This window comes from Cavia porcellus, unplaced genomic scaffold (genome assembly GCF_034190915.1).
Source record: "Cavia porcellus strain 051 isolate PalLab524CR breed Dunkin Hartley unplaced genomic scaffold, mCavPor4.1 scaffold_18, whole genome shotgun sequence".
In the NCBI taxonomy this organism is placed as follows: Eukaryota; Metazoa; Chordata; class Mammalia; order Rodentia; family Caviidae; genus Cavia; species Cavia porcellus.
The window spans coordinates 56,836,162-56,857,318 of NW_026947501.1; the positions used below are offsets into that span (position 1 = coordinate 56,836,162).

General features: G+C 37.3%; 1 protein-coding gene across 1 annotated transcript; it reads right to left on the minus strand.

Annotated features, from left to right (window-relative positions):
• Positions 1 to 1,249: 1,249 nt before the first annotated feature.
• LOC100734419 (interleukin-36 beta-like) lies at positions 1,250 to 20,729 on the minus strand. The gene is made up of 5 exons (XM_003465020.3): positions 20,549 to 20,729; positions 4,420 to 4,503; positions 3,796 to 3,903; positions 3,005 to 3,144; positions 1,250 to 2,006 (listed from the first exon to the last, which is right to left on the minus strand). Exons 2-5 carry the CDS (start codon positions 4,448 to 4,450, stop codon positions 1,794 to 1,796), a joined length of 492 nt encoding a protein of 163 aa, XP_003465068.1. The 5' UTR covers positions 4,451 to 4,503; positions 20,549 to 20,729; the 3' UTR covers positions 1,250 to 1,793.
• Positions 20,730 to 21,157: the final 428 nt, after the last annotated feature.

A 21,157-nucleotide genomic window follows, 5' to 3' on the forward strand; every position in this document is an offset into this window, starting at 1 on the left:
GATTTAACACTTTCCCCATAAAGAAACCTCAGTTCACACAAGCTCCTGACATTCCAGAAAATAAGAGTAACAATAAGAAAATATCACAGCTGATTCTTCTAATGGCAATCATATTATCAAGTAAATTAAGGACAGTGTAATTAGTTCTGGCAAGATGCCTGTGAGAAATTCAAACTGAGATCTATGACTTTTTGTGGATATGTGTGTAGTCAGGTGAATATTTGGGGAAGTTGACCATATTTCAGTGTTAAGCACGGAGGTTTAATGGAAATTGAGAAGAGGATATCAAATTGGCCAGGGCATTGATATCATGTAGCAAATCAACAATTTAAGCGCACAGACATTGTATTTTAAAGAGTTTTAATTCCCTAAGGGGTCTTAATATGTCATTGTTCATTTTTATATGAGGTAATAAAGTTGTATTTGTTTAAAATGGGTTTAAGTAGAAAGGTCAGACACATCCATTCTGTAGTCTCTGTTCTGCCGCTCCATCCAACAAGCACCCCTCACAAGCTTGTTCTCAACCCTTGATGAGGTTGTTCATGCACTTCTGGTATACAGTGAATGATTCTTTGGCATATGAATTGATTTACAAATATCATCTTTAACATGTAATCATAACCAAATTACATACCATATGAATGACTACTACGTCACCCTTCCTTATCCCCAAGTGTGATTGTGTTTACTTATGAGCTGTGCAGGTTGTTTACAGGTGATGTCCCCAAATTTGCTTGCAGTTTAATTAGGGAGTGTGGCTGAGGCTGAGAATATATTGTCATGAAAGCAAGAGGATGATAATGGATTAACATATAGTTTATTATCCATGGCTATGGTTGAGCTCACATAGACAAGCCCTTATCCATAGGGATAAGATAGGAGATAATGTGTCTGCTGAGACCTGCATGACTCCAGAGTAAAATTACTTCCCAGAACTGGCAACAAAGCAGGTGCTCATTAACTTTAACCAGGTTGCTCCTGTCCTTTGGCAAGAATACTTTGCTCCCTCTGTTACAAGCTTGCCAGCCTTGCCGCTGGTCTAACACATTCATTTGCAATCCCCTCACCATTTCCTCAGTGAATAAATTCAAGGTTCTGGGTGATTCATGGCCTTTTGCTCCTAAAGAGCAAGTGATGATCCCCAATCCCTGCTATATACCCATTTTCTTTGTCTCTTGTTCTTTCTTTTCATTCCTGCCACATACTGAAACCCAAGCAAAAGATCAGAACCCACTGCAGGCATCTCCAATAATACTGCATGTCAAAATGTTTATTTATGATATTATGAATCCACCATGATATTTAAGACATGTAAATTTTGATTTTATACTCATCTTGTTCCTTAGACTTTTTGTATGTGTCATAAAGTTTACAAATCATGTATGAAATTAATAAATAATGTTATTATACTGATATAATTGTGTAAAGAAGATCATTTGGGATTCCCACCTCTGGGTTGGCATAGGAATAGGAAGGTAGCATGCATGAAAAACATATCAGTTCATTGAAATGAACTTGGTAGCTGAACAGATGAGAGGACAAGGTCAGGAAAGAATGAGAGTGACTCTTAGGCTTCCCACTGATGTGATGTTCAAGTGAGGGACGTGGTGCAGAAACGAATACCTGAAGGAGGAGGTAGTGTTGGGACAGTCACAATGGGGTGGGCTATGGGAGGGCTGAAATGCTGATGACCTCGCCAGGGCCTTACAGGTCTTTTAAAATAAGTTACTGTGTTTTCAAATAAAAGATTGATCCTCTGTCTTGGAATTAGCCATCCACAGCCCAGATTGGATTTAATTTTTAGGATCTAAATAGAAGTTGGTGCTGTTATTTAAACCCCTTTCTTGGGTGAGGAAGATAGGTTGATTTGGCACAGAGGAGGTGGCTATGAACCAACCAGGGTAGGCGACAGACTGAAAGGCAGAGGTAGAGCCTTCCCTACTGTGGAAAAAGAGAAAAGGCTTTTGTGATGTTTTCTCCCAGTACAGGTCCATGATGTTGATCTCCTGGGGTAAGAAAATAGGTTTGTTAGTAAAGATGAGGAGACCAGGTTGTCCAAACAGACATCTGCTAGTTCTCAGTAGCCTGGATTCACCCTAATGTTCTGCTATGGTTATATCTGGGTTCCCCCAAAGCCTCATGTCATCATAGAGGTAGACTTCTAGAATCTGTGGTTGATTCATGTTTCAGTGCTAAGATTATGGGTATGAGTGCTACACCCACCCTAGCAAGGGTAGCCTACGTACAATACAAAGGACAGAAAGTGTCTTCTCTCAATACTCCTCCCCTTTTAACTCTTGTGACTTGTGTTGTCTTCTGTTGCCATGAACTGTTGTCCTCTGCTGTGAGCCACCTTGACTTGGCGCCAGGTGATTATAGACTGAAACCTCATGAGCTAAATAAACCTTTTCTTCCTTAATTTTGGGTGTCAGTTATTTTGTGTCATCATGAAATAAAAAAGTAACCAAGACAGGCCCCATGACACAAGATGCTACTGATTCTTTGCTTTAACAGAGGAGAGTTTGCATCTCTTTCTTGGGAGCTCCTGGTACCCATTCATCCTGAGGTTCAAGTTAGCCTCATTGGATTACCAGCCCCCAAATGGGCTTGTATATCACACCTTCCATATTTTTAATTACTGTAAATCTTCCTTTATGCTTATGGTTATTAACATGAATTCTGCTCAATCCAGATAAATGGTCTCTCTCCATTTTCCCAATGTGATTTTCTTTGTTTAACTGATAGCATCCTATTGCCTTAGAGGACTTTTAGATAAAAGTTTATTAGAACTAAGAAGCCACCATTCCTTGGTTTTTCAGAAACATCTCGATGGGTGTCATGACCATCCTTTAGCAGCATTTACTAATCTGAGAACTAGAAAACTCAAGTTTCTTTTCTTGTAGTGATAACTCACAATTATAAACTATCACTTTTTTCTGTAATGCACAAAGTTACATTTAAAAGTCCATTTGATATGTCTCTGAGTAGCTGCATATCCACTCACCTTAAGCTGCAAAGTAGGCCTGCCCTCAGTTTCTGTGAAGTAGAGACTAAGATTTTTGTCCTTGATTCCCAGATAAACCAGATTGCCTTTTTCTTCATCACGGTATTCCATGTCTCTACATGCTATTATTGCAAGAGTGACTGGAAACACAAGGATAAATAAAGATGTAAGGTTCCAAGCAGAAAGAAGTCAGTATTCCAACCTCCCAATCAAGTTATGCATATAAACTGAGCACTCAGGGCATCTCCTGTGGGCTTTTCCCAATAGTACATGATTGAGACACTTGTCACTTCTCTTCAGGCCATTTCCTTTCCCTTCCTTAATATCAGGACCTCAATCCTCATCATGGAACATTACTTTCCAAATATAAAAATAAAATGCACTACTAACTTCACAGCTAAATGCACTTGCGTGCTTAAACTGTGATCCTGGATATGGAAATAGATACATTGGGTAGGATTTCTAAAAGGATTTTCTACATATTATTATGAGACAATGTCTCATAAAAGGAAGCTCAAAAAAGAAGCTAGTGAAACAGAATCCTGAAATATTAATCTCTCTGAATCTGAAGATGTTTTCTTTAGGTAAGGAGAGACATCATTCACTGTTTCTGTAGGTACAGGATTTTCTTTGTGGAAGAGAGCCATCTTGGCTTTTGTTGCACTTTTTTGGGACATTGAGCTGGTTACCAGAAGTTGATGAGGACCAGAATTGGCTCATTCAGGATTACCTCTACCCCTAGTGGAAATGGGGCCCTTACAGAAGCAGCAGTGGTTTTAACTAACACTCACCAGGCTCCACATTGTTGCTAGATGGAACTGCTACTAGTGTATTTCCACTCAGGATCCATACCATCTGTTGGGTATCACGAATGTCATAGTGATTGGGAGTCGCCTGAACTGTCAGATGAGGGAAAAAGAAACACAAGTGAAAGTCTATTTAACTTCCAGAGTTTCAACTTCAGAATTCTTGGGACAGGTTTATTGTTCTAAGAAAATGTGGCTAGGAGGAGAAAGAAAGGGGAACAAGGCAGGCTGGTTTTGGATGAAAACATCAGAAAGAATCTAAACACATTCATTGTCTAAACACATTCATTGTCCTGAGAAACTTTCAAGATTTGCTTTTTGTATTATCTTTTCCTGATTGATAAAGTATGTAGGTAGCAACAAAAGGACAACTATCTCATCTGGACAGCAGTACATTGAGAAATTTTATCTTTTAATCTTTGATCAAGCAATTCTAAATACAGATAACTACAAAATAATTAAATGCCCCAAGGTTTTCTAATATATATTTCTGGGGATTTTAACCAGATTTAATGAACTTATAGCAGAGGAAATGGGGTCTTGTATCATACTGTGTTTGGTGAAGTGGGATAGAGCTACTTCCAAACTATTTTGTGATTCACCACTTACATTCTTGGTTGCCCTCTTGAGGTGATCGCATTCTGTGAGGAAGACAAGGTGTATCAAAGGAGGTGAAAAGGAGGCTCTCAGCAACTAGTCATGGAGAGAAGGAAAACCTGTTATTCATTTATCTTCCCTTTCCCCTGAAGTTTTCTGTAAAACTTTAGAAAAAGGTTCCCTCCGTTGAAAGGAGTTTGGAGCAGGACTGGCCAGCTGCCCTGCATCAACCCTCGGTGAGTGAGCCAACTGTGACCCTTCCATAGAGAAGGAGGCTTCAGCGGAGGACATAGACTGGGCAGACTACCCGGAAGGAGAAGCTGCAGTGACTTCAGTCACATATCCCCCTCTCAAGCAGGATAGGTGGGGAGTGCCTGGCCTGTGAGAAGCTGCTGGCTGAGACCCAATAGCCTAGCTCAACTCAGGTCCCAGCGCCTAGAGGTGCACCCTAGCTGTGAAGCCTGTGGTAGGTTCACCTGGAGGGGCGGGCCCACCATAGGCTACCCAGGTCTGTGTCTCCCTGGTGCTGCTGCGGTGGGCGGGAACACCTAGCCAGCGCAACTCAAACAGACAGTGGCCAACAGGGAAGGAAGCTGGGCCTCCTATACACGCTTAAATATAAGGAACAAAGAATATGGGAAGAGGGAGCAACAAGAAAGGGCCCTCAGCCCCCAAACCTGAGAAACATGCAATAGTAGACACGGCACCAATAAACATAAAGTGCTATCTCCAGGGTAGCCTTAGTTCCCCAGGTTGTGGTGGCCTTGAGATGCCATTAATCATTGCATCTGAGATGGTTAGGAGTTTGCAAAACATCACCCCAAGACCCTCCAAAGAAGTAAGCACCTGAGTTCAGAGAAAAGGAGGAGTGTGTGTCTACACACTTACTTGTTAGAATGCAAGTAACACTTACAGAACACCAAACAATTATGACAAAAAAATAAGCTAACAAAGGCATGCCCTTTTAAAATTATCAGATATCTAACAAAAAGTAGAATTTTAAAGGCAGACCCAGAAAAATAAAAAATCACATATAGAGGTAAAACCAGTTAGAAATCACAGGAGACTCTCAACATACCCACTAGAGGCCAAGAGATTTTCAACTTCCACCCCAGATGAACTAATCCAGCAATGCCATCCTTCAAAATAAATGGAGAAATAAGAGAGTTCCATGAAAAATACCAGCTCAAAAGATACACGAGTACTAAATCAACTGTTGAGAAAATACTTAAGTGTATTCTTAACAGAAATCACAAAAAAGACACAGCAAAAAATGCTAAGGAAATTAGTGAGGTCAATGGATAAGCAGCAACAAAAAATGTCAGAAACATAAAAATGATTCACCAACAAGGAAGGTAATGATAATAAATAAATAACATACCTCAGTAATATCTCTCAAGGTTAATGGCCTTGACTCTCTAATTCAAAGACACAGATAGGAAGACTGTATCAAAAAACAGAATCCAACAATCTGCTGCCATTTGGGAAACTCATATAATCCAAAAACGATATTCACAGTTTAAAAGTTAAAGCATGGAAAACAATATTCCATATATTAGGACTATGAAAGCAAGCAGGGGTAACATTTGTAATATCAGACATAATAAACTTCATGCTAAAACTGATTAGAAGAGACAAAAAAGTTCACTATATTCCAGTTAAAGGACCAATCCAGTAAGAAGAGGTATCCTTAGTAAACACACTGCATCAAATCTTGGAATACCTATCTTCTTCAAACAAAAATTACTGAAATTAAAACATCAAATAAACACTAACAAAATCCTATTAGATGATCATAACTTCCTGGATTCTCAGAGATACATCAACTAAAGAAAAAAAAACAACAGAGCCCATTCACACCCTTAAAAGTATGGGTTTAAAAGATGTATACAGAGTATTCTTCCCCTCTACCACAGAGTATACACTCTTTTCAGCAGAATGTGGTACTTTTTCCAAAACAGATCACATACCAGTCCACAAAACCAGTTTAAGTAAATATAAAATAATTCAAATTATCTCATATATACTATCAGACCAATATGGATTGAAAATAGAAATCAATGACAAAAGAAATTTCAAAAAAAGCAAAAGCTCTAGGAAAATTAACAAAATACTCCTAGACAACAAATGAATCATAGAAGAAATCAAATAACTAAATTTAAAATTTCTGGAACTTAGTTAAAATGACTGAATGACTCACTGAAACCAGTGAGCAACTATGCAAGCAGTTCCAAGAGGAAAATTCATTGCAATCAATGCTCATATTAGAAAAATAGAAAAAGCTCAGATAAATAATAACCTTGTGAGAAATCTGAAGATAGCTTATAAGCAACAACAAACGAGCCTCTCTGCAAAACTAAGGGAGAAGACTTTAAAGATGAGAATGTAAACTATGAAATAATTTTTGGAAAATCATTAAATGAAGTTTAGGCTTTAAAAACAAACAAAAAATTAATGAATCAAAGAGCTGGTTCAGGGATGGTGGTTCAGCGCAGCAGAACAAGTGCCTGCCTGATAAGCAAAAGCAAAAACAAAAAGCTGTTTTTCTTAAAAGAATAAATAAAATGGATTTACAGGTGAATGAACACTGTCTCTAGTCGTTTTTGTTTTGCTTAGAAATCCTTTTGATTTGTCCTTCATTTTTTTTCTCCTGTCTTCTCCAGTTTCCCAAAATTCATATGTTCATCTTTAGTCCTTCAGCCTCACTTTTACTATATTTCTCTTCAGCTTTCACTCTTTTTTGTCCCCTAGTCCCTGAAAATTCCCCTTCCACACAGGATAAAATCATCCTACATGCAAAACCCACTGCATACAAGTTTTTGGTCTATTTTCGGAGGTCACTATACAACTATAGATCTTGTTCTGATGGTCAGAGATATCAAATTAGTAGTCACCACAGATTAGCACTTTCTGAGCTATGCTTGATGATATTGTTATTAGTAATTTACTACCTTACCCAAGATGCCATACTAAGTTGTGATCAGTTGTTCATATTTGCATGATAACACTGTAATGATCTGTGCTCACAATCATTCTTATAGCCCAGTACCAAAGGACTGGGTGATGAGCCAAATAGGTAGAAATGCATCATCCACAATAAAGTGGAAGACAGGATTTGGGACAGACACAAAGATTAACAGACAACTAAACCTAGAAGATGCATTGGAGGAATAGACATTTCTAGGAATGCTTATTATGTTTAATATGCTTTATCACTAATACATATTAGTGATAAAGCTACCTAACATAACAAAAATACAAACAACAACATAGAAAACAACTTAAAATTTTAAAAAAATAGAAAATGGAAAGATCCAGAAGCAAAATGCAATCCCAAACTTCTAGCACACAAAGGATAAATCCAAGGAACAATGAGACAGAGGAAAACAGTAGCCATCTACCTGAATTCACTGAAATGACAGAAGAAAAAGAAAAAGAAAAAGAAGAAGAAGAAGAAGAAGAAGAAGAAGAAGAAGAAATATATATGTATAGAGCATATCAGAAAAGAAATAATCTCACAGATATAAAAAAGAGATTAAAACCTTAATGAAGGATTTTCTTATCAAATCTATAGTAGATACAGATTAAAAATAGAGGGACATAGAAAAACAATAGAAACAATGACTGTTGAACATAGGGAAAAAATGAAATCCATGAAATGGATTCAAATAGATATCCAGGAAATTAAAAATATCATTGAAAGCTTGCAAAACCATAAAAGAGGAGGTGAAGATAGACTATCAGACCTAGGAGATAGAATCCTGGTTAATATTACAAAAAGAAAGATCTCTTTAAAATAACAAGGGACCATGAAAATACAGTCTAAAAACTGGAAGATGTTGCAATGAAGAACAACATAAACTTCACTGTAGTCAATGAAAATGCAGGTGTCCATACAAATACCATAAAAAAAATTTATTCAGAAAAATAATAGCAGAAATCTTCCTAAGCACGGAAAAAGAATTTGACATACAGATAAGTGAGGCAGACAGTTTACAAATCATGACCTAAACAAATTCACACCAAAGGATATAATAATCAAGACTCCAGAAATTCATGACAAGAACAGAGTATTAAAAAATGTTATAGAAAATAAACAAATCACCTATAAAGGAAAGCTCATCAGAATCATAGCAGACTTCTTGATACAAACCTTTAAGTCTAGGACAGCTTGGAGTAAAGTATTTCAACCCCTGAAAGAAACCAACCCAGATTGATGTATTCTGCAAAATTGTCTTTCAAGATTAATGTAGAAACAAAGTACTTCTCTAAAAAGAACAACTGAAGAAATTCAGGACACCGAAATCAGGTATACAAAGAGTTCTAAAGGATACTGCAGGAAGAGAGAGCAAAACCCACAATTCCAAGAGTACCAATAGAAAGAATCCAGCAGTCAGGGGAAGCAATTAAACAGAGGGGAAAGACAAAGAACCATCAACAGGAAAAATACATGACAAAGACAAGCCAATACATACCATTTATAACCATTGATGCCCAGGGTCTCAATTCAATAATCAAAAGAAACAGCCTGTAGACTGGATTAAAAATGAGATCCAACAATATGCTGCATTCAAGGAACATGTTTAACTCAAAAAGAAATTCATAGACTGAAAGTCCAAGGATGGAAAAAAAAAATACTCCATGTGACAGGAATCCAGAAAAAGCAGGAATATCCATACTATTCACAGACAATGTGAACTTCAAGTCAAGCCTAATAAAAAGAGTTAAAGTAGGACACTACATACTTATTAAGGGAAAACTCCAAGAAGAAGAGATAACAATTATAAATATACATATGCACAAAATATGGGGGAATCTGCCTATATAAAACAAATATTAGTGGACATGAAAAATTAAATAAGCACTAATACAATTGTAATGGGGGACCTTAATAATCACTGTCACAAATAGATCAACTAGATAAAAAATATCAACAAATAAGTATCAGAACTGAATTAAACCTGTGAACAAAGGGACTTAATAGAAGTCTACAGGGCATTCTACCACACAATATTAGAGTACATATTCTCAGGCTTGCATGTGATATTTTCCAAAGTAGAGAACATGATAGCCCATATCTGACTAAATAAGTGCAGAAGAATTGAAATTATCCCATGCATATGATTGGACCATAGTGCAATGAATTTGGAAATCATTGACAAAAGAAACCACAAAAACTCCACAAACACATAGAAATTAAATAACACCCTACAAAACAAACAAGGTGTCACAGGTGATATTAAAGATGAAATTACATAGTACCTACAACTACATGATAATGCCAATAAAACATACCAGAACTTATTGGATAAAATGAAAGCAGTCCTGATAGGAAAATTAATAGCAGTGAACTCTCACACAAAGAAAATAGAATGAGCTCAAATGAACAATCTAATGTTGAACCTCAAACTTCTAGAAAAAGAGAAAGAAATTAAGCCTGAAGCTCACAGAGTGAAAAAATTATAAAGGTTAGAGCAGAAATTAATGCAATTGAAACTAAGAAAATAATATGAAAAAATAAGTGAATTGAAGAGTTGGTTCTTTGAAACATTAAATAGAATTGACAAACCCTTAGCTGAACACATTTTAAAAAAAGAGCAAAAACACTCAAATTCATGCAATTTGGAAAGAAGTTGAAATCTCAATTGATTCTGTGGAAATCCAAAAGATCATTGGTACTTACATTGAGGGCTAGGGATGTGGCTCAGTGGTACAGTTCTTCCCTTGTATGCACAAGGCCCTGATTTTAATCACACACACACACACACACACACACACACACACACACACACACACACAAAACCAGAGAGAGAGAGAGAATCAAAAAACAAGTAAACAAAACAAAAGCCCTACTTTGAGAACCTGTACTCTAATTAAACATAAAACACAGAATAAATGGACAGATTCTAGACACATATCACAAATTACCAAAGTTGAATTAAGAAGATAAAAAAATTCTAAATCATTTAACATCAGTTAATATCAGAAATTGAAAATGTAATTAAAAAGTTAGTAACAATGAAAATCCCAGGTCCTGATGGATTCACTGTTGAATTCTGCAAGAAATTTAGAGAAGACCTAATGCCATTACTTACCAAACACTTCAATGAAATTGAAACAGTGCTCTCAAAGTCATTCCTAGAAACAAGTATTGCCCCGATACTAAAGCCAGAGAAGGACTCAATCAAAAAGGAAAGCTACAGGCAAATCTTCCTAATGAATATAGATGCAAAAATTCTCAACAGGATTCTGGCAAGCAGAATGCAGCAAATCATCAAGAGGATTATACACATGCCCAAGTGGAAGTCATTCCAGTGATACAGGGATGTTTCCACATATGCAAATCAATAAATATAATAAACCATATTAACAGAACTAAAGACAAAAACCATCTCAACAGATGTGCAAAAGCATTTGACAAAGTTCAGCACCCAGTCATGACTAAACACCCTAAAGAAAATTGGAATAGATGGGCTTTATCTCAATCTGATAAAAGCCATCTATGATAAACACATAGCCAATATCATACTAAATGGTCAAAAACTGAAAGCTTTCTTTCTAAAATCGAGAACAAGACAAGGGAATCCACTATCAGCATTCCTAGTTCTAGAAACAATAGCTAGAACAATTACACAAGAGAAGGAAAGAAAAGGAATCAATATAGGAAAGGTAGAAGTTAAATATCATTATTTTCAGATAATAGAAGACCCAAAAACTCTACCAAAAGCCTAGATTTAATGAGCAGATTTAGTTCTGTAGCTGGATACAAAGTCAGCACTCAAAAGTCAATAGCATTCCTACACAGATATAACAAACTCACTGAGAGAAAAATTAAGGAAGCCACACATTTTGCAATAGCAGTTAAAACATGAAGTACTTAGGAATCTAACAAAGGAAGTAAAAGATCTCTACACTGAAAAGTACAGTACTCGGAAAAACGAGATGAAAGAGAATATCAGAAAATGGAAAGATACTGTTGTTTACGTGTAGGAAGAACCAACATAATAAAAATGGCCATACTTCTGAAATTGTTACAGAGAAAGTGCAATCCCAATCAAAATACCATTAGCATACTTCATAAAATTAGGGAAAACTTTCCTAAAATTCACTTTGAACCAAAAAAGACCTAGAATAGTAAAACGAAACAAAACAACTCATGAATAAAACTAACTAACTAACTAAGAGGACATCACAATCTATGACTTAAGATTATACTACAGAGCTACTATGATAAAAAAAAAGGATAGTTCTGGTAAGAAAACAAAACAGAACTAATTATCAATGGAACAGATTAGAAGATGCAAAAACAATTTCAAACAGACTCAGCTGTCTTATCTTTGATAAAGGGGTCAAGCATGTTCACAGGAAGAAAGAAAGCCTCTTTGATAAATACTGGAAAAATTGGCTTTCCATGTGTCAAAGAGTAAAACTAGATCTAAGTATACCACAACACACTAAATTAAAATCAAAATGAATCAAATATCTAAATGTTAAAACAGAAACACTAAATATGCTGGGAGAAAGAATAGGTAGAACTTTTGAAGACACAAGTGTAGGCAAAGACTTCATGAATAAAACTTCAACTGCACAGGAAAACCTACAATCAACAACTGGGATCTCATGTTATTAAAATGGCATTGCACAGCAAAAGAAATCACCAACAGTGTGAAAAGACAACTCACAGAGTAGGAAAAAATGGCCAGTTGTTCAGAAGAAGGACTAATATCTAGAACACATAAGAATTTTTTTTAAAAAAATCACACCCCAAATTTAAAAACCCAAGCCAAAAAATGGGCAACTGAAATGAATAGACCGTTCTCAGAAATAATACAAGTGGAAAGTAGATACATGGAAAAAAGTTTAATGCCAGTGATCATTTGACAAATGTATAAATGAAAATTAAAATAACACTGAGATCCCATCTCACTCTAGAAAGAGTGGTTATTGTTAACAAATCAACCAACAACAAATGCTTGTGGGGCTTTGGGGAAAAAGAACACTTCTCCACTGTTGTTGGGAGTGTGGACTAGTGCAAGCACTATGGAAATCAGTGTGCAATTCCTCAAAGAACTAGGACTACAGGTCTTATTCCACCCAGCTATTCTCCTTCTTTGTATCTTCCCAAATGAATTAAAAGCATCATCCTGTGGGGACCCAGACAACTCTCCTTGATTACCTTGAAAGAAGAGAAACCATCTCCATTTTGGATAAACTTGGCCCTACCTCTGTGCATTGATATGTGCAGAGCTGGCTAGCCTGTTTCTTTGTGCTTTCAGTTGTTTAAGCAATGTAAATTAGGCTGGCTGAGGAGCTGATGTGTAATCTTTGAAACAAGGTGACAGGTCAGTGTTACCGCACCCAGTGACTCCCCAAATGTGTGGCTGAGCCAGGTGGGATGGAGGGCTATGCTCCACATGCCTTGAGAAGGAGGCTATGACCTTCCATGGACAAAAGGATTGTACATCAGAACTGAAGTACCAACTTCCAAATTATTAGATACTACTTCAGTTGTGTTAAGCAGATTACTCTTTCCACATTTCTTGTCCTCTGCATATCACAGAGGTGATTTCAGACTTCCTATCTAACCCAGTTCACAGAAGTCACATCAGTCACATATTTCCTGCCACTCTCAGGCAACCACTGCAGTCATGAGTTTCCCACTATTCTTACTGTCATGCGTTCCCGAGCCACTTCTCTCATGCAGAATTAATAAAACCTGGGTTGGGCTCTGCATCATGGCATTTGTTTCGGTGGTCCACCATCTTGGTTGGACTTAGGACTCTTGGGCTCCCTTATTCTCACCTTGGGCTGCACTGGAAGTGGCAGATTGGGATTAACTCACTAGAATTCCAATAACTTCTCCATGGAATTGCAAATATAAACCTTTCTGTACTGTGATAAGGACAGAAAAGTGATCTCTATATTTGAGGCTCAATATGGCTGGGACTCATGACCCTCCTGGCATGCCAACCACTTATCCAGGTGCTGGCAACCCACTGAACCTTGTGTGACAAGTTTTAAAATAAGGGCAGCATTTTCCTACTTATATTGCTCAGATGAAGTGGTAAGTAGAAGTCTGTTCTTTAAGGGTAACAAAAAGGCAATCACATTCTTCATCTACAAAAGACAAAGATTTTCTTGTATTATTTATAAAGCTGTTAAAAGATGCAAACATTAATGTACTATCTAAGCAAGTTTTTAGATTACTCCATCAGATAACTATATTCTACCCTTTGTTTCTCAAAGCCTGTACACTATATTTTATATCAGAGTTTGAGATAACATAGATGAAAGCCTTTATGAAACAAAATCCAAAATAAAAAAGCCCATTAAAAAAACTGTAACCACATGGTACCTAGTGAAGGTGGGCTCTAGTGTCTTTGCAACATAATTTGGAAAAAAAGCAGGTCTGTCAGTTTACTGTCAATAAAGTCTGAAACTGTGCTGACAAAATGTGATGAATAGGGCAACTGAAATAGAAAAGAGCCCTGAGGTAACCATAACAACAAGAAAAAAAAAAATCAGATGACCACGGTCATGTGCCTCCCAATGGGCTGCTTGAGACAAATCAGCCTTGTTTAAAAAGTGTGGATAATCAAATCAGCTCACGTTAGCAAGATATTGATAAAGAAATATGAAACTTTCCCAGTTTTTTCACACATGCAGCTTAGTTCTCCACACTCAAATCAAAAGATAATACTTTTGTTGTGCTTCCCATGCCCCTCCCTTGCCCATACCACAGAGTCAGCCTGGTAACAATGCCCTTCTCTCCTTGCCCTCAAAAAAGGCAAAGTATGGTGCTATGAGAATATGTACACACCTGGAATGGCCTAGAAAACCCGTGTACAGCTTGTCACTTTTTGATCTTGGAAGAATTAAAGCAGAGCATTCTAGACAATGCAGTCCAGTCTCCCTGTACACTGGGCTGCTTAGATAACTTAATTCAAGGTTTTCAAATGATATTATCTCACCTGCATGTGTCTATCATCAGGGAAATTTCTATATTTTAAATCAGATTTAAAGTCACTCATTTCAGAACAAGTTCAAAGTAATCAAGATAACAGGGATAAAGACTTAGAAGCTATGACTCAGGACATGTTAGCTGGCATGGCAATTATGATAATTTAAAGGTTCAAGCCTGGACCTGCTCACTCTTCTTTTCATGCAGTGTAAAGAGCTTCTGTGCCCCCGAGTGGATTCCTATTCCAGAGGAAGGCACACCTAATAAGTGTTTTACTCAGATACTCCAGAGTCCCACAGAAACTTTCACCCAGTTTGTAGAACTTCTGCTAGAGGCTGTAACTATGCAGATTTCTCACAAAACTGTCACTAAAATGCTCATTTGCCAATTAGCTAATGAGAATGCCAATGCCTGAGTAGTTCACACTGAAGATTTATCTGTTTACTTTTGTACATGCCAAAATATTAGACCAACCACACATGCACATGCCCAAACAAAGCACCACAATAAAAATAAAAGACCAGTCAGTCAATAGAACCCAATTAAACTGATTATAACCAGTTCAAATCAGACAAGAAACAGTTCCTCTACTTTCCTTGTTTCCCTTGTCCATTGGATCAATCAAAGTTCAGGATTAGATTTACAATAGTTTCTTGTATTCATTTATTGGAGGGAGAAAATCTTATTTCAATTCCCACTGAAATTTCTACTCCTGCCTTTAATCCACATGTGAGCCTGATAGAAATGAGCCTTTAAGTAAGGAACTTTGTTTCCACCAGGATATTTCAGCTTATAGATCTACCTGTACTATTAAGCTAAATGGAAAACTATTACTGGATTGGTGGATATGGGAACTGATATCACTATGGTGAACAGCCAATCATGGACACCTGCTTGATTGACTAGACACAACTTCATAGATTTGACAGGGTTAGGCTCCCCTTAGTCTGTTTCACAGGATACTCTGCCACTCTCCTGCGTCAGCCATGCTAGACAGACAGACATTGTAACACCACTTATTGCACCTTTATTTAAACAAAACAAATCTGAAAATCAGTGTGTAATGAAGGCCATCAGTACTTCTATGCAGGAAAAGTTAAAGATTTTTATTAACATTGATAAAAGAAGAACTGCAATTGGGTCATCTCAAGCCTACACTATTCCAACTATTTTTAAAACTGCTAAGGGCTATATTAAGTAAAACAGCTCCATCTTTATTGATTATACTGCAATTTATTCCAGTCTCCCAGGCTCATTGTCATTAGGTGATTGATTATAATGCAGATGTTCTTGTATATCTGTTTTCCATTTTAATAAATTAAGACAACTGCATAAATTTTTCATCATATTTCTAAATCTCTACTAAAGGAATTTAAAATTACCATAACACAAGCAAGACAAATTGTGATGTCGTGTCCTGCTTAGGTCAATTCCTCAACACACAGTGGCAATCCCAAGGGTATTAGAACCAATCACTTATGCCAAATAAATAGTAACTAGATAGTGTCCTTTAACAAACAAATATATTCATACCTCTAAAGATGCCTTTCATGCTACCAGTCATTCAGGTAAACAAAGTCAACATGTCATAGAGCATTGTGTATCAACTTTTGCCAACTTGGGAGTGTCACAAACAGTAATAATTGATATTAGTTCTACTTAATCAATATTTTTAGAGTTTTCCTGATAACTTGAATATGAAGTATAACTTGAATATGAAGTTAGGTATAGGAATACTCTATAATCCCCAAGATCAACTGACAATTGAACACAATAATATTAAATTTAAAACTCAACAAGCTAAACAAAAGGGAACCACAAGGTCAAAACTTTGCTATATATGTTTCAACTTTTCTAAATCCAGTTTGGCATGGCCTCCAAACAGGTACTTGCAATGGTCCAGCATCACCTTTAAATTGGAGCTGAGGGTATGCTTGTATTTCCACAGATGACTGGGAGACATTACAACCATCAGATCTGTTACCTGGCCAACATCCAACCCACCTGCATGACATGTCAAGTCCTGCATCAAGACCTCAAGCAATGAACCTGATATCACATCATCCACCATCCTGGGAAGTCTTGCAGCAGACCATTCATGAGACTCTTCACCTAGTTAGTTAACAGCCAGGGTTTGGTTCAATCACCGGAAAATATTCTCCTTGCAATGCTTGCTATATTAGCTGCTACAGTATGTATTCCTATGGTTCAGGGAAATGAGTATTGTACCTCTATGCCTAATCCAGCCTTGCTCAGACTCTTTACATGGATGGACAAACCCGCAGAAATTTTCCATTCTATAAAAAGCAAGAACTTCACCTATACTGTTCTGCCTGGCCCTCAGATTTTAATGCATTTACAAGAACAACATAAGTTTAGCATTACGTCTTATTCTTTGTATTCACCTTTATGTGTAGGCCATGTGCAGCAAAATTCTAGCCTTTGCATGTCAGCTGTGGGTCAAATTTGGAAAACACAACTATCTAAAAGACAATTTGTCTTATTAAGCCTAAAATCTGTTCCTTCAGATGGTTACATTGTAAGGGATTTTAAACCCAACCTTCCCATCTGTATTCCAGAGGTTCATGCCCCTTGTTTTGAGGAAGGTGATATGGGTCCCTGGCAGATTTGCAGGGATCCATACCATGGACAGCCTATACACAAATTTAATTATGTCTTTATAGATTTGTCCCCAAGAGAATTCTTTCTGGGAAGGAATCAAGATGGCAGAGGCTTTTTTTTTTCAGACTCTCCTGATGGTATCGTGACCTCAGAGGCTTTTTCCAGTGTTATATGATCAGGTAGAGGACTCATCCTCCCTTTCCCAGACTCATTATCAATAACAAAATTAGACCAATATAACATACTTTATGGAAATTAGCCCTACTTTCTCATGTTGGATGATTACAGACTGGAAATCTGCAGCCATTAAATGGAGGAAAACTCAAAATAGTATTATAAGATCATAGTTATATAAAAGTAAGTATACATCTTTATGATCCTCATGTATTGTTGACAGAGAAGATAGAATGGCAACAAAATATGTTCTCATGTACTAATTGTTATCTAACCCATTGTATCATACATGAACATCTTTTTAAGGACACCACAGTAGTCCTGTGTAGCAAGATGCCTGGAATTTGGCTTCCAGTCAATCTAACAGAGCCTTGGTGTCATTTACATACTTCCCATACCTCCTTCTTGGTAGATAAATTAATTAAAGGATTTAGTAATTGGGCCAAGAGGATGATTGGATTAATTTTAGCAGGAGCAACTTCCCTAGCCCTTTTGATAGCTAGCACAGCTGTTGGCTCTACAGCATTAATTCATTCAGTACAAACCGCTCACTTTGTAGACAACTGGACAAGACTGCTAATGCCAGTTGGAAAATTCAGCAACAAATTGATATAAAATTGCAACCCTAAGTGAGCATTTTGGAGCAACCTCTGCCCTTTGGATGGGAGATCAAATTGAAAGTTTGCAATTACAACAGCGTTTAAAGTGTCACCATAACATAACTCAATTTTGCATCACCCAATTATCATATAATAGAAGCCTACATCATTGGGATATGGTCCAAAGACATACGCAAGGAGCCATCCATCAGAATATTACTATAGATGTTCCTCAGAGAAAAGTCCTATCAGTGTCACAACAGTCAAGTACTTTTGATATACACATTAAGGATTGGAATAAATTTGCTGGTACACAAAATAATTAAATCCACTTATGTATCTCAAGGCTCAGTTTTGGTTTTATACTAGAATTGGTATGATCTTTCTCTTGTTTTATAATTTTTCTCATTAAAATGTGTTATATGGTATTCACAGCCTGGCAACAATTAGAGGCATGCAGCCATGGCTAATTTTACTCCAGCTTATTCAATAAAAAGAAGGAAGAGCTGTGGGGAATTACCCAGACAACTCTCCTTGAAAGAAGAACAACCATATCTGTTTTGGATAAGCTTGGTCAATCTTCCCTTCTCATGAGCAATCAGTGGCCATGAGGGGTTGAGAAGAGAATTAGAAGCCAGTCTGCTTTTCCTGTGATTCAGCAGCAGTCACCTGGAGCCAGGAAGAAGAAAATATATCCTTCCCATGAGATAGCAGTGACCATGAGGGGCTGGGAAGAGAAATAAGAAGCCAGTCCAACCTTCCCATCAGCCAACAGAGGCTATGCAGGATCAGGAAGAGAAGCAAGAAGTCAGCCCACCCTTTCCATGAGCCAGTAGCAGCCATGATGGGCCAGGAAGAGAAACAAGAAAACAGTCTGCTTTTCCTGTGAGCCAGAAGCAATGATGAGGGGCAAGAAGCCAATCTGCCCTTATTATGAGCCAGTAGCAGCCATGTGGGGCCAGGAAAAAGCCAGTCTGCCCTTCCCGTGAGACAACTAGTATTCAAGTTGGGAGTTAAGAGCCCTTACTGCAGCCTCCAAGCAACCACATGGTTCAGAAGAACACAACTGAGTTGCTGGCAACTGAGGTACAAAACCAACTTATTATTGCATTGTTTGATTCATTTTTCAGGCCTAAAGCCAGTAGTCTGAGCATCTATTTAGAGAATAACAACATTCAGTGTATCAACTATGGGGGATTTCCTTCTGTCTTGTTTTGAAATCCAATGTTGTTCTTAGTGTTTTGTTTTGTTCAATTTTATTGTTTTGTTTTCTTCTGTGTTCTATTTTGATTGGTTTATTCTGTTCCGTTTTGTTTGATTTTATTTTGTCTGATGGTGTGGGCAGCAATTTCGAAGAAAGTAAGTGCATTATGGTAACCATTGTTGATTTCCTACTATCCTGTTTTGAAGTTCTGCATTACTTTCACTGTTTTGATTTGACTGGCTCTATTCTGTTTTATTTTATTTTTTTTTATTCTCTCTAAAATAAAATTAAAGAAATAAACTAAATTATAATAATAAAATGTGGTATCTACGTATAATGGAGTACTCACAAAGAGCGACAAAGAAAATGAATGCATCTTGAAAATCTGTTGAGTGGAATAAACCAGACACACAACCCAAAATGTCATATAGAGTGTCTCATTGGAGTCAGGCAAAGTACAACCAAAGAAAATGATATAGGATGTATAGAAAGGAACAAGAGGATGGATCTCTTGCAATAGGAGTGTTGTCCAAGGGAACAGGGTGAATGGTGAAGAGCAAGGGAATGGGAAATGAGAAGAATAAGGACATACCATGTATAGGAACCTAATAACCCCAGTTAATATAAATATTATATGCTAAAATACTACAGGAGGCTAAGTTAGACATAAGTTAATATACAGTTATAGACAGATTGGACTCATAAGGAAGTCAGCAAAAAAAAAAAATAAAGACAACAGCACTTTGGCTAGAAATACATCTGAAGAATAATAAGCTTCAAGACAAAGATACACTAATAAGGTCAACATGCCTCCCTAAGGGATAAGCAGTAACTTAGAATTATGCTATAATTATCTCCACCTGATTGCTAGAAGTCCAGATGCACATCAGTTGTCCAGGTGACTGATCAGAGCATCTGGACCCATCCTTTCCCCAAATGCCCTTATTCTTTCCATGTATACTTGCTATATAACCAACTTTCCTATTGGACCAATATCAACTAACTAACTGGCTATCCTTGTAATCCTATAGGTTGATTGTAGTTTGACCCATGTTGTACTCACATTGTGACTTTGCTGAATAAATTATCCCTGACAAAAAGCCTTGGTGTCTTCTAGGTCTCTCCTATCTCTCAGGAGCTATCTCTCAATAAACTTTTCCTATTCTTAACCTCATTTGTTCTTTTAAATTCATTCTTCAATTTCAGAGGATATGAACTGGGTATATCTGACATCTAGCAGATTGGTAGTTATATATATTTTTCCTATATCAATAACATGGACTAAGAAAAATAATATCAACAAGAATGAAAATTGGATAGGGGAACTGGAGAAGAGATAGGGGAGAGAAGGGGAAAGGAATTTTTTAAAATGCTGTAATTTGTACAGGTAACCATTTCCCAGGACAACTGTAGACTACATGAACTGTAAACATGTACAAATAAAATACAGATAAAAAGAAATAGCTCTATCTTTTCCAGTAGCCTATACCCTGGACCAAGGACCCCAGATCCACTTCAAGCCTAGATATACAGTACTGAAAATAGGTGCCCCATATATGGCTTCCAAAGAGCAGTAGTTACCTGTCTCCTGTAGTGTTCTGTTTTCTGGGTTCAGAGACTCAGCTCTAGCAGAATCTAAGTGCTCTAGGAAGCTGGCCTCAGACTCATTGGTTTTTAATGAGCAAGGAAGGAGCCCTACACCCTGGCTCTGGGTGTGCCCACTTTGGCAAGGAAGCTGGGCTGACCAGCGGTGCTGCAAGGCTTTGGATAGATGGCAGGAAGCACCACAGGTGTGGCTGATCTGGGCTTATTTAGAAGCAAGAGCAGAGCAAACACCAGCAGAAAGCAGTGAGGCCACATGCTGAGTTAAAGAGGAATTGGAGGCAGAGGTGTGGCTTGCTTGACTCACTGAATGCCTTGAGGACATAACCTTGTTCACATCTGATCTCTGCAAATCACAGCACTCATCTCAGGTGTTTTACATATTGTGTGCATAACATGTATAAACTCATATTGCACAAGTCTGGAGAACTTAACTCTGCTTCTGGCAAGGTTGTCAGAGCTTTATCTGAGTAATATTTTAATCCTAAAGGTCCCACTGATATTTCTCACAGAAGAACACAGAGTCCCTGAGGCTAAAGAAGCTTACTCAAAGTGACACAGCTACTAAGAAATCCAGTCAAGTCAGGT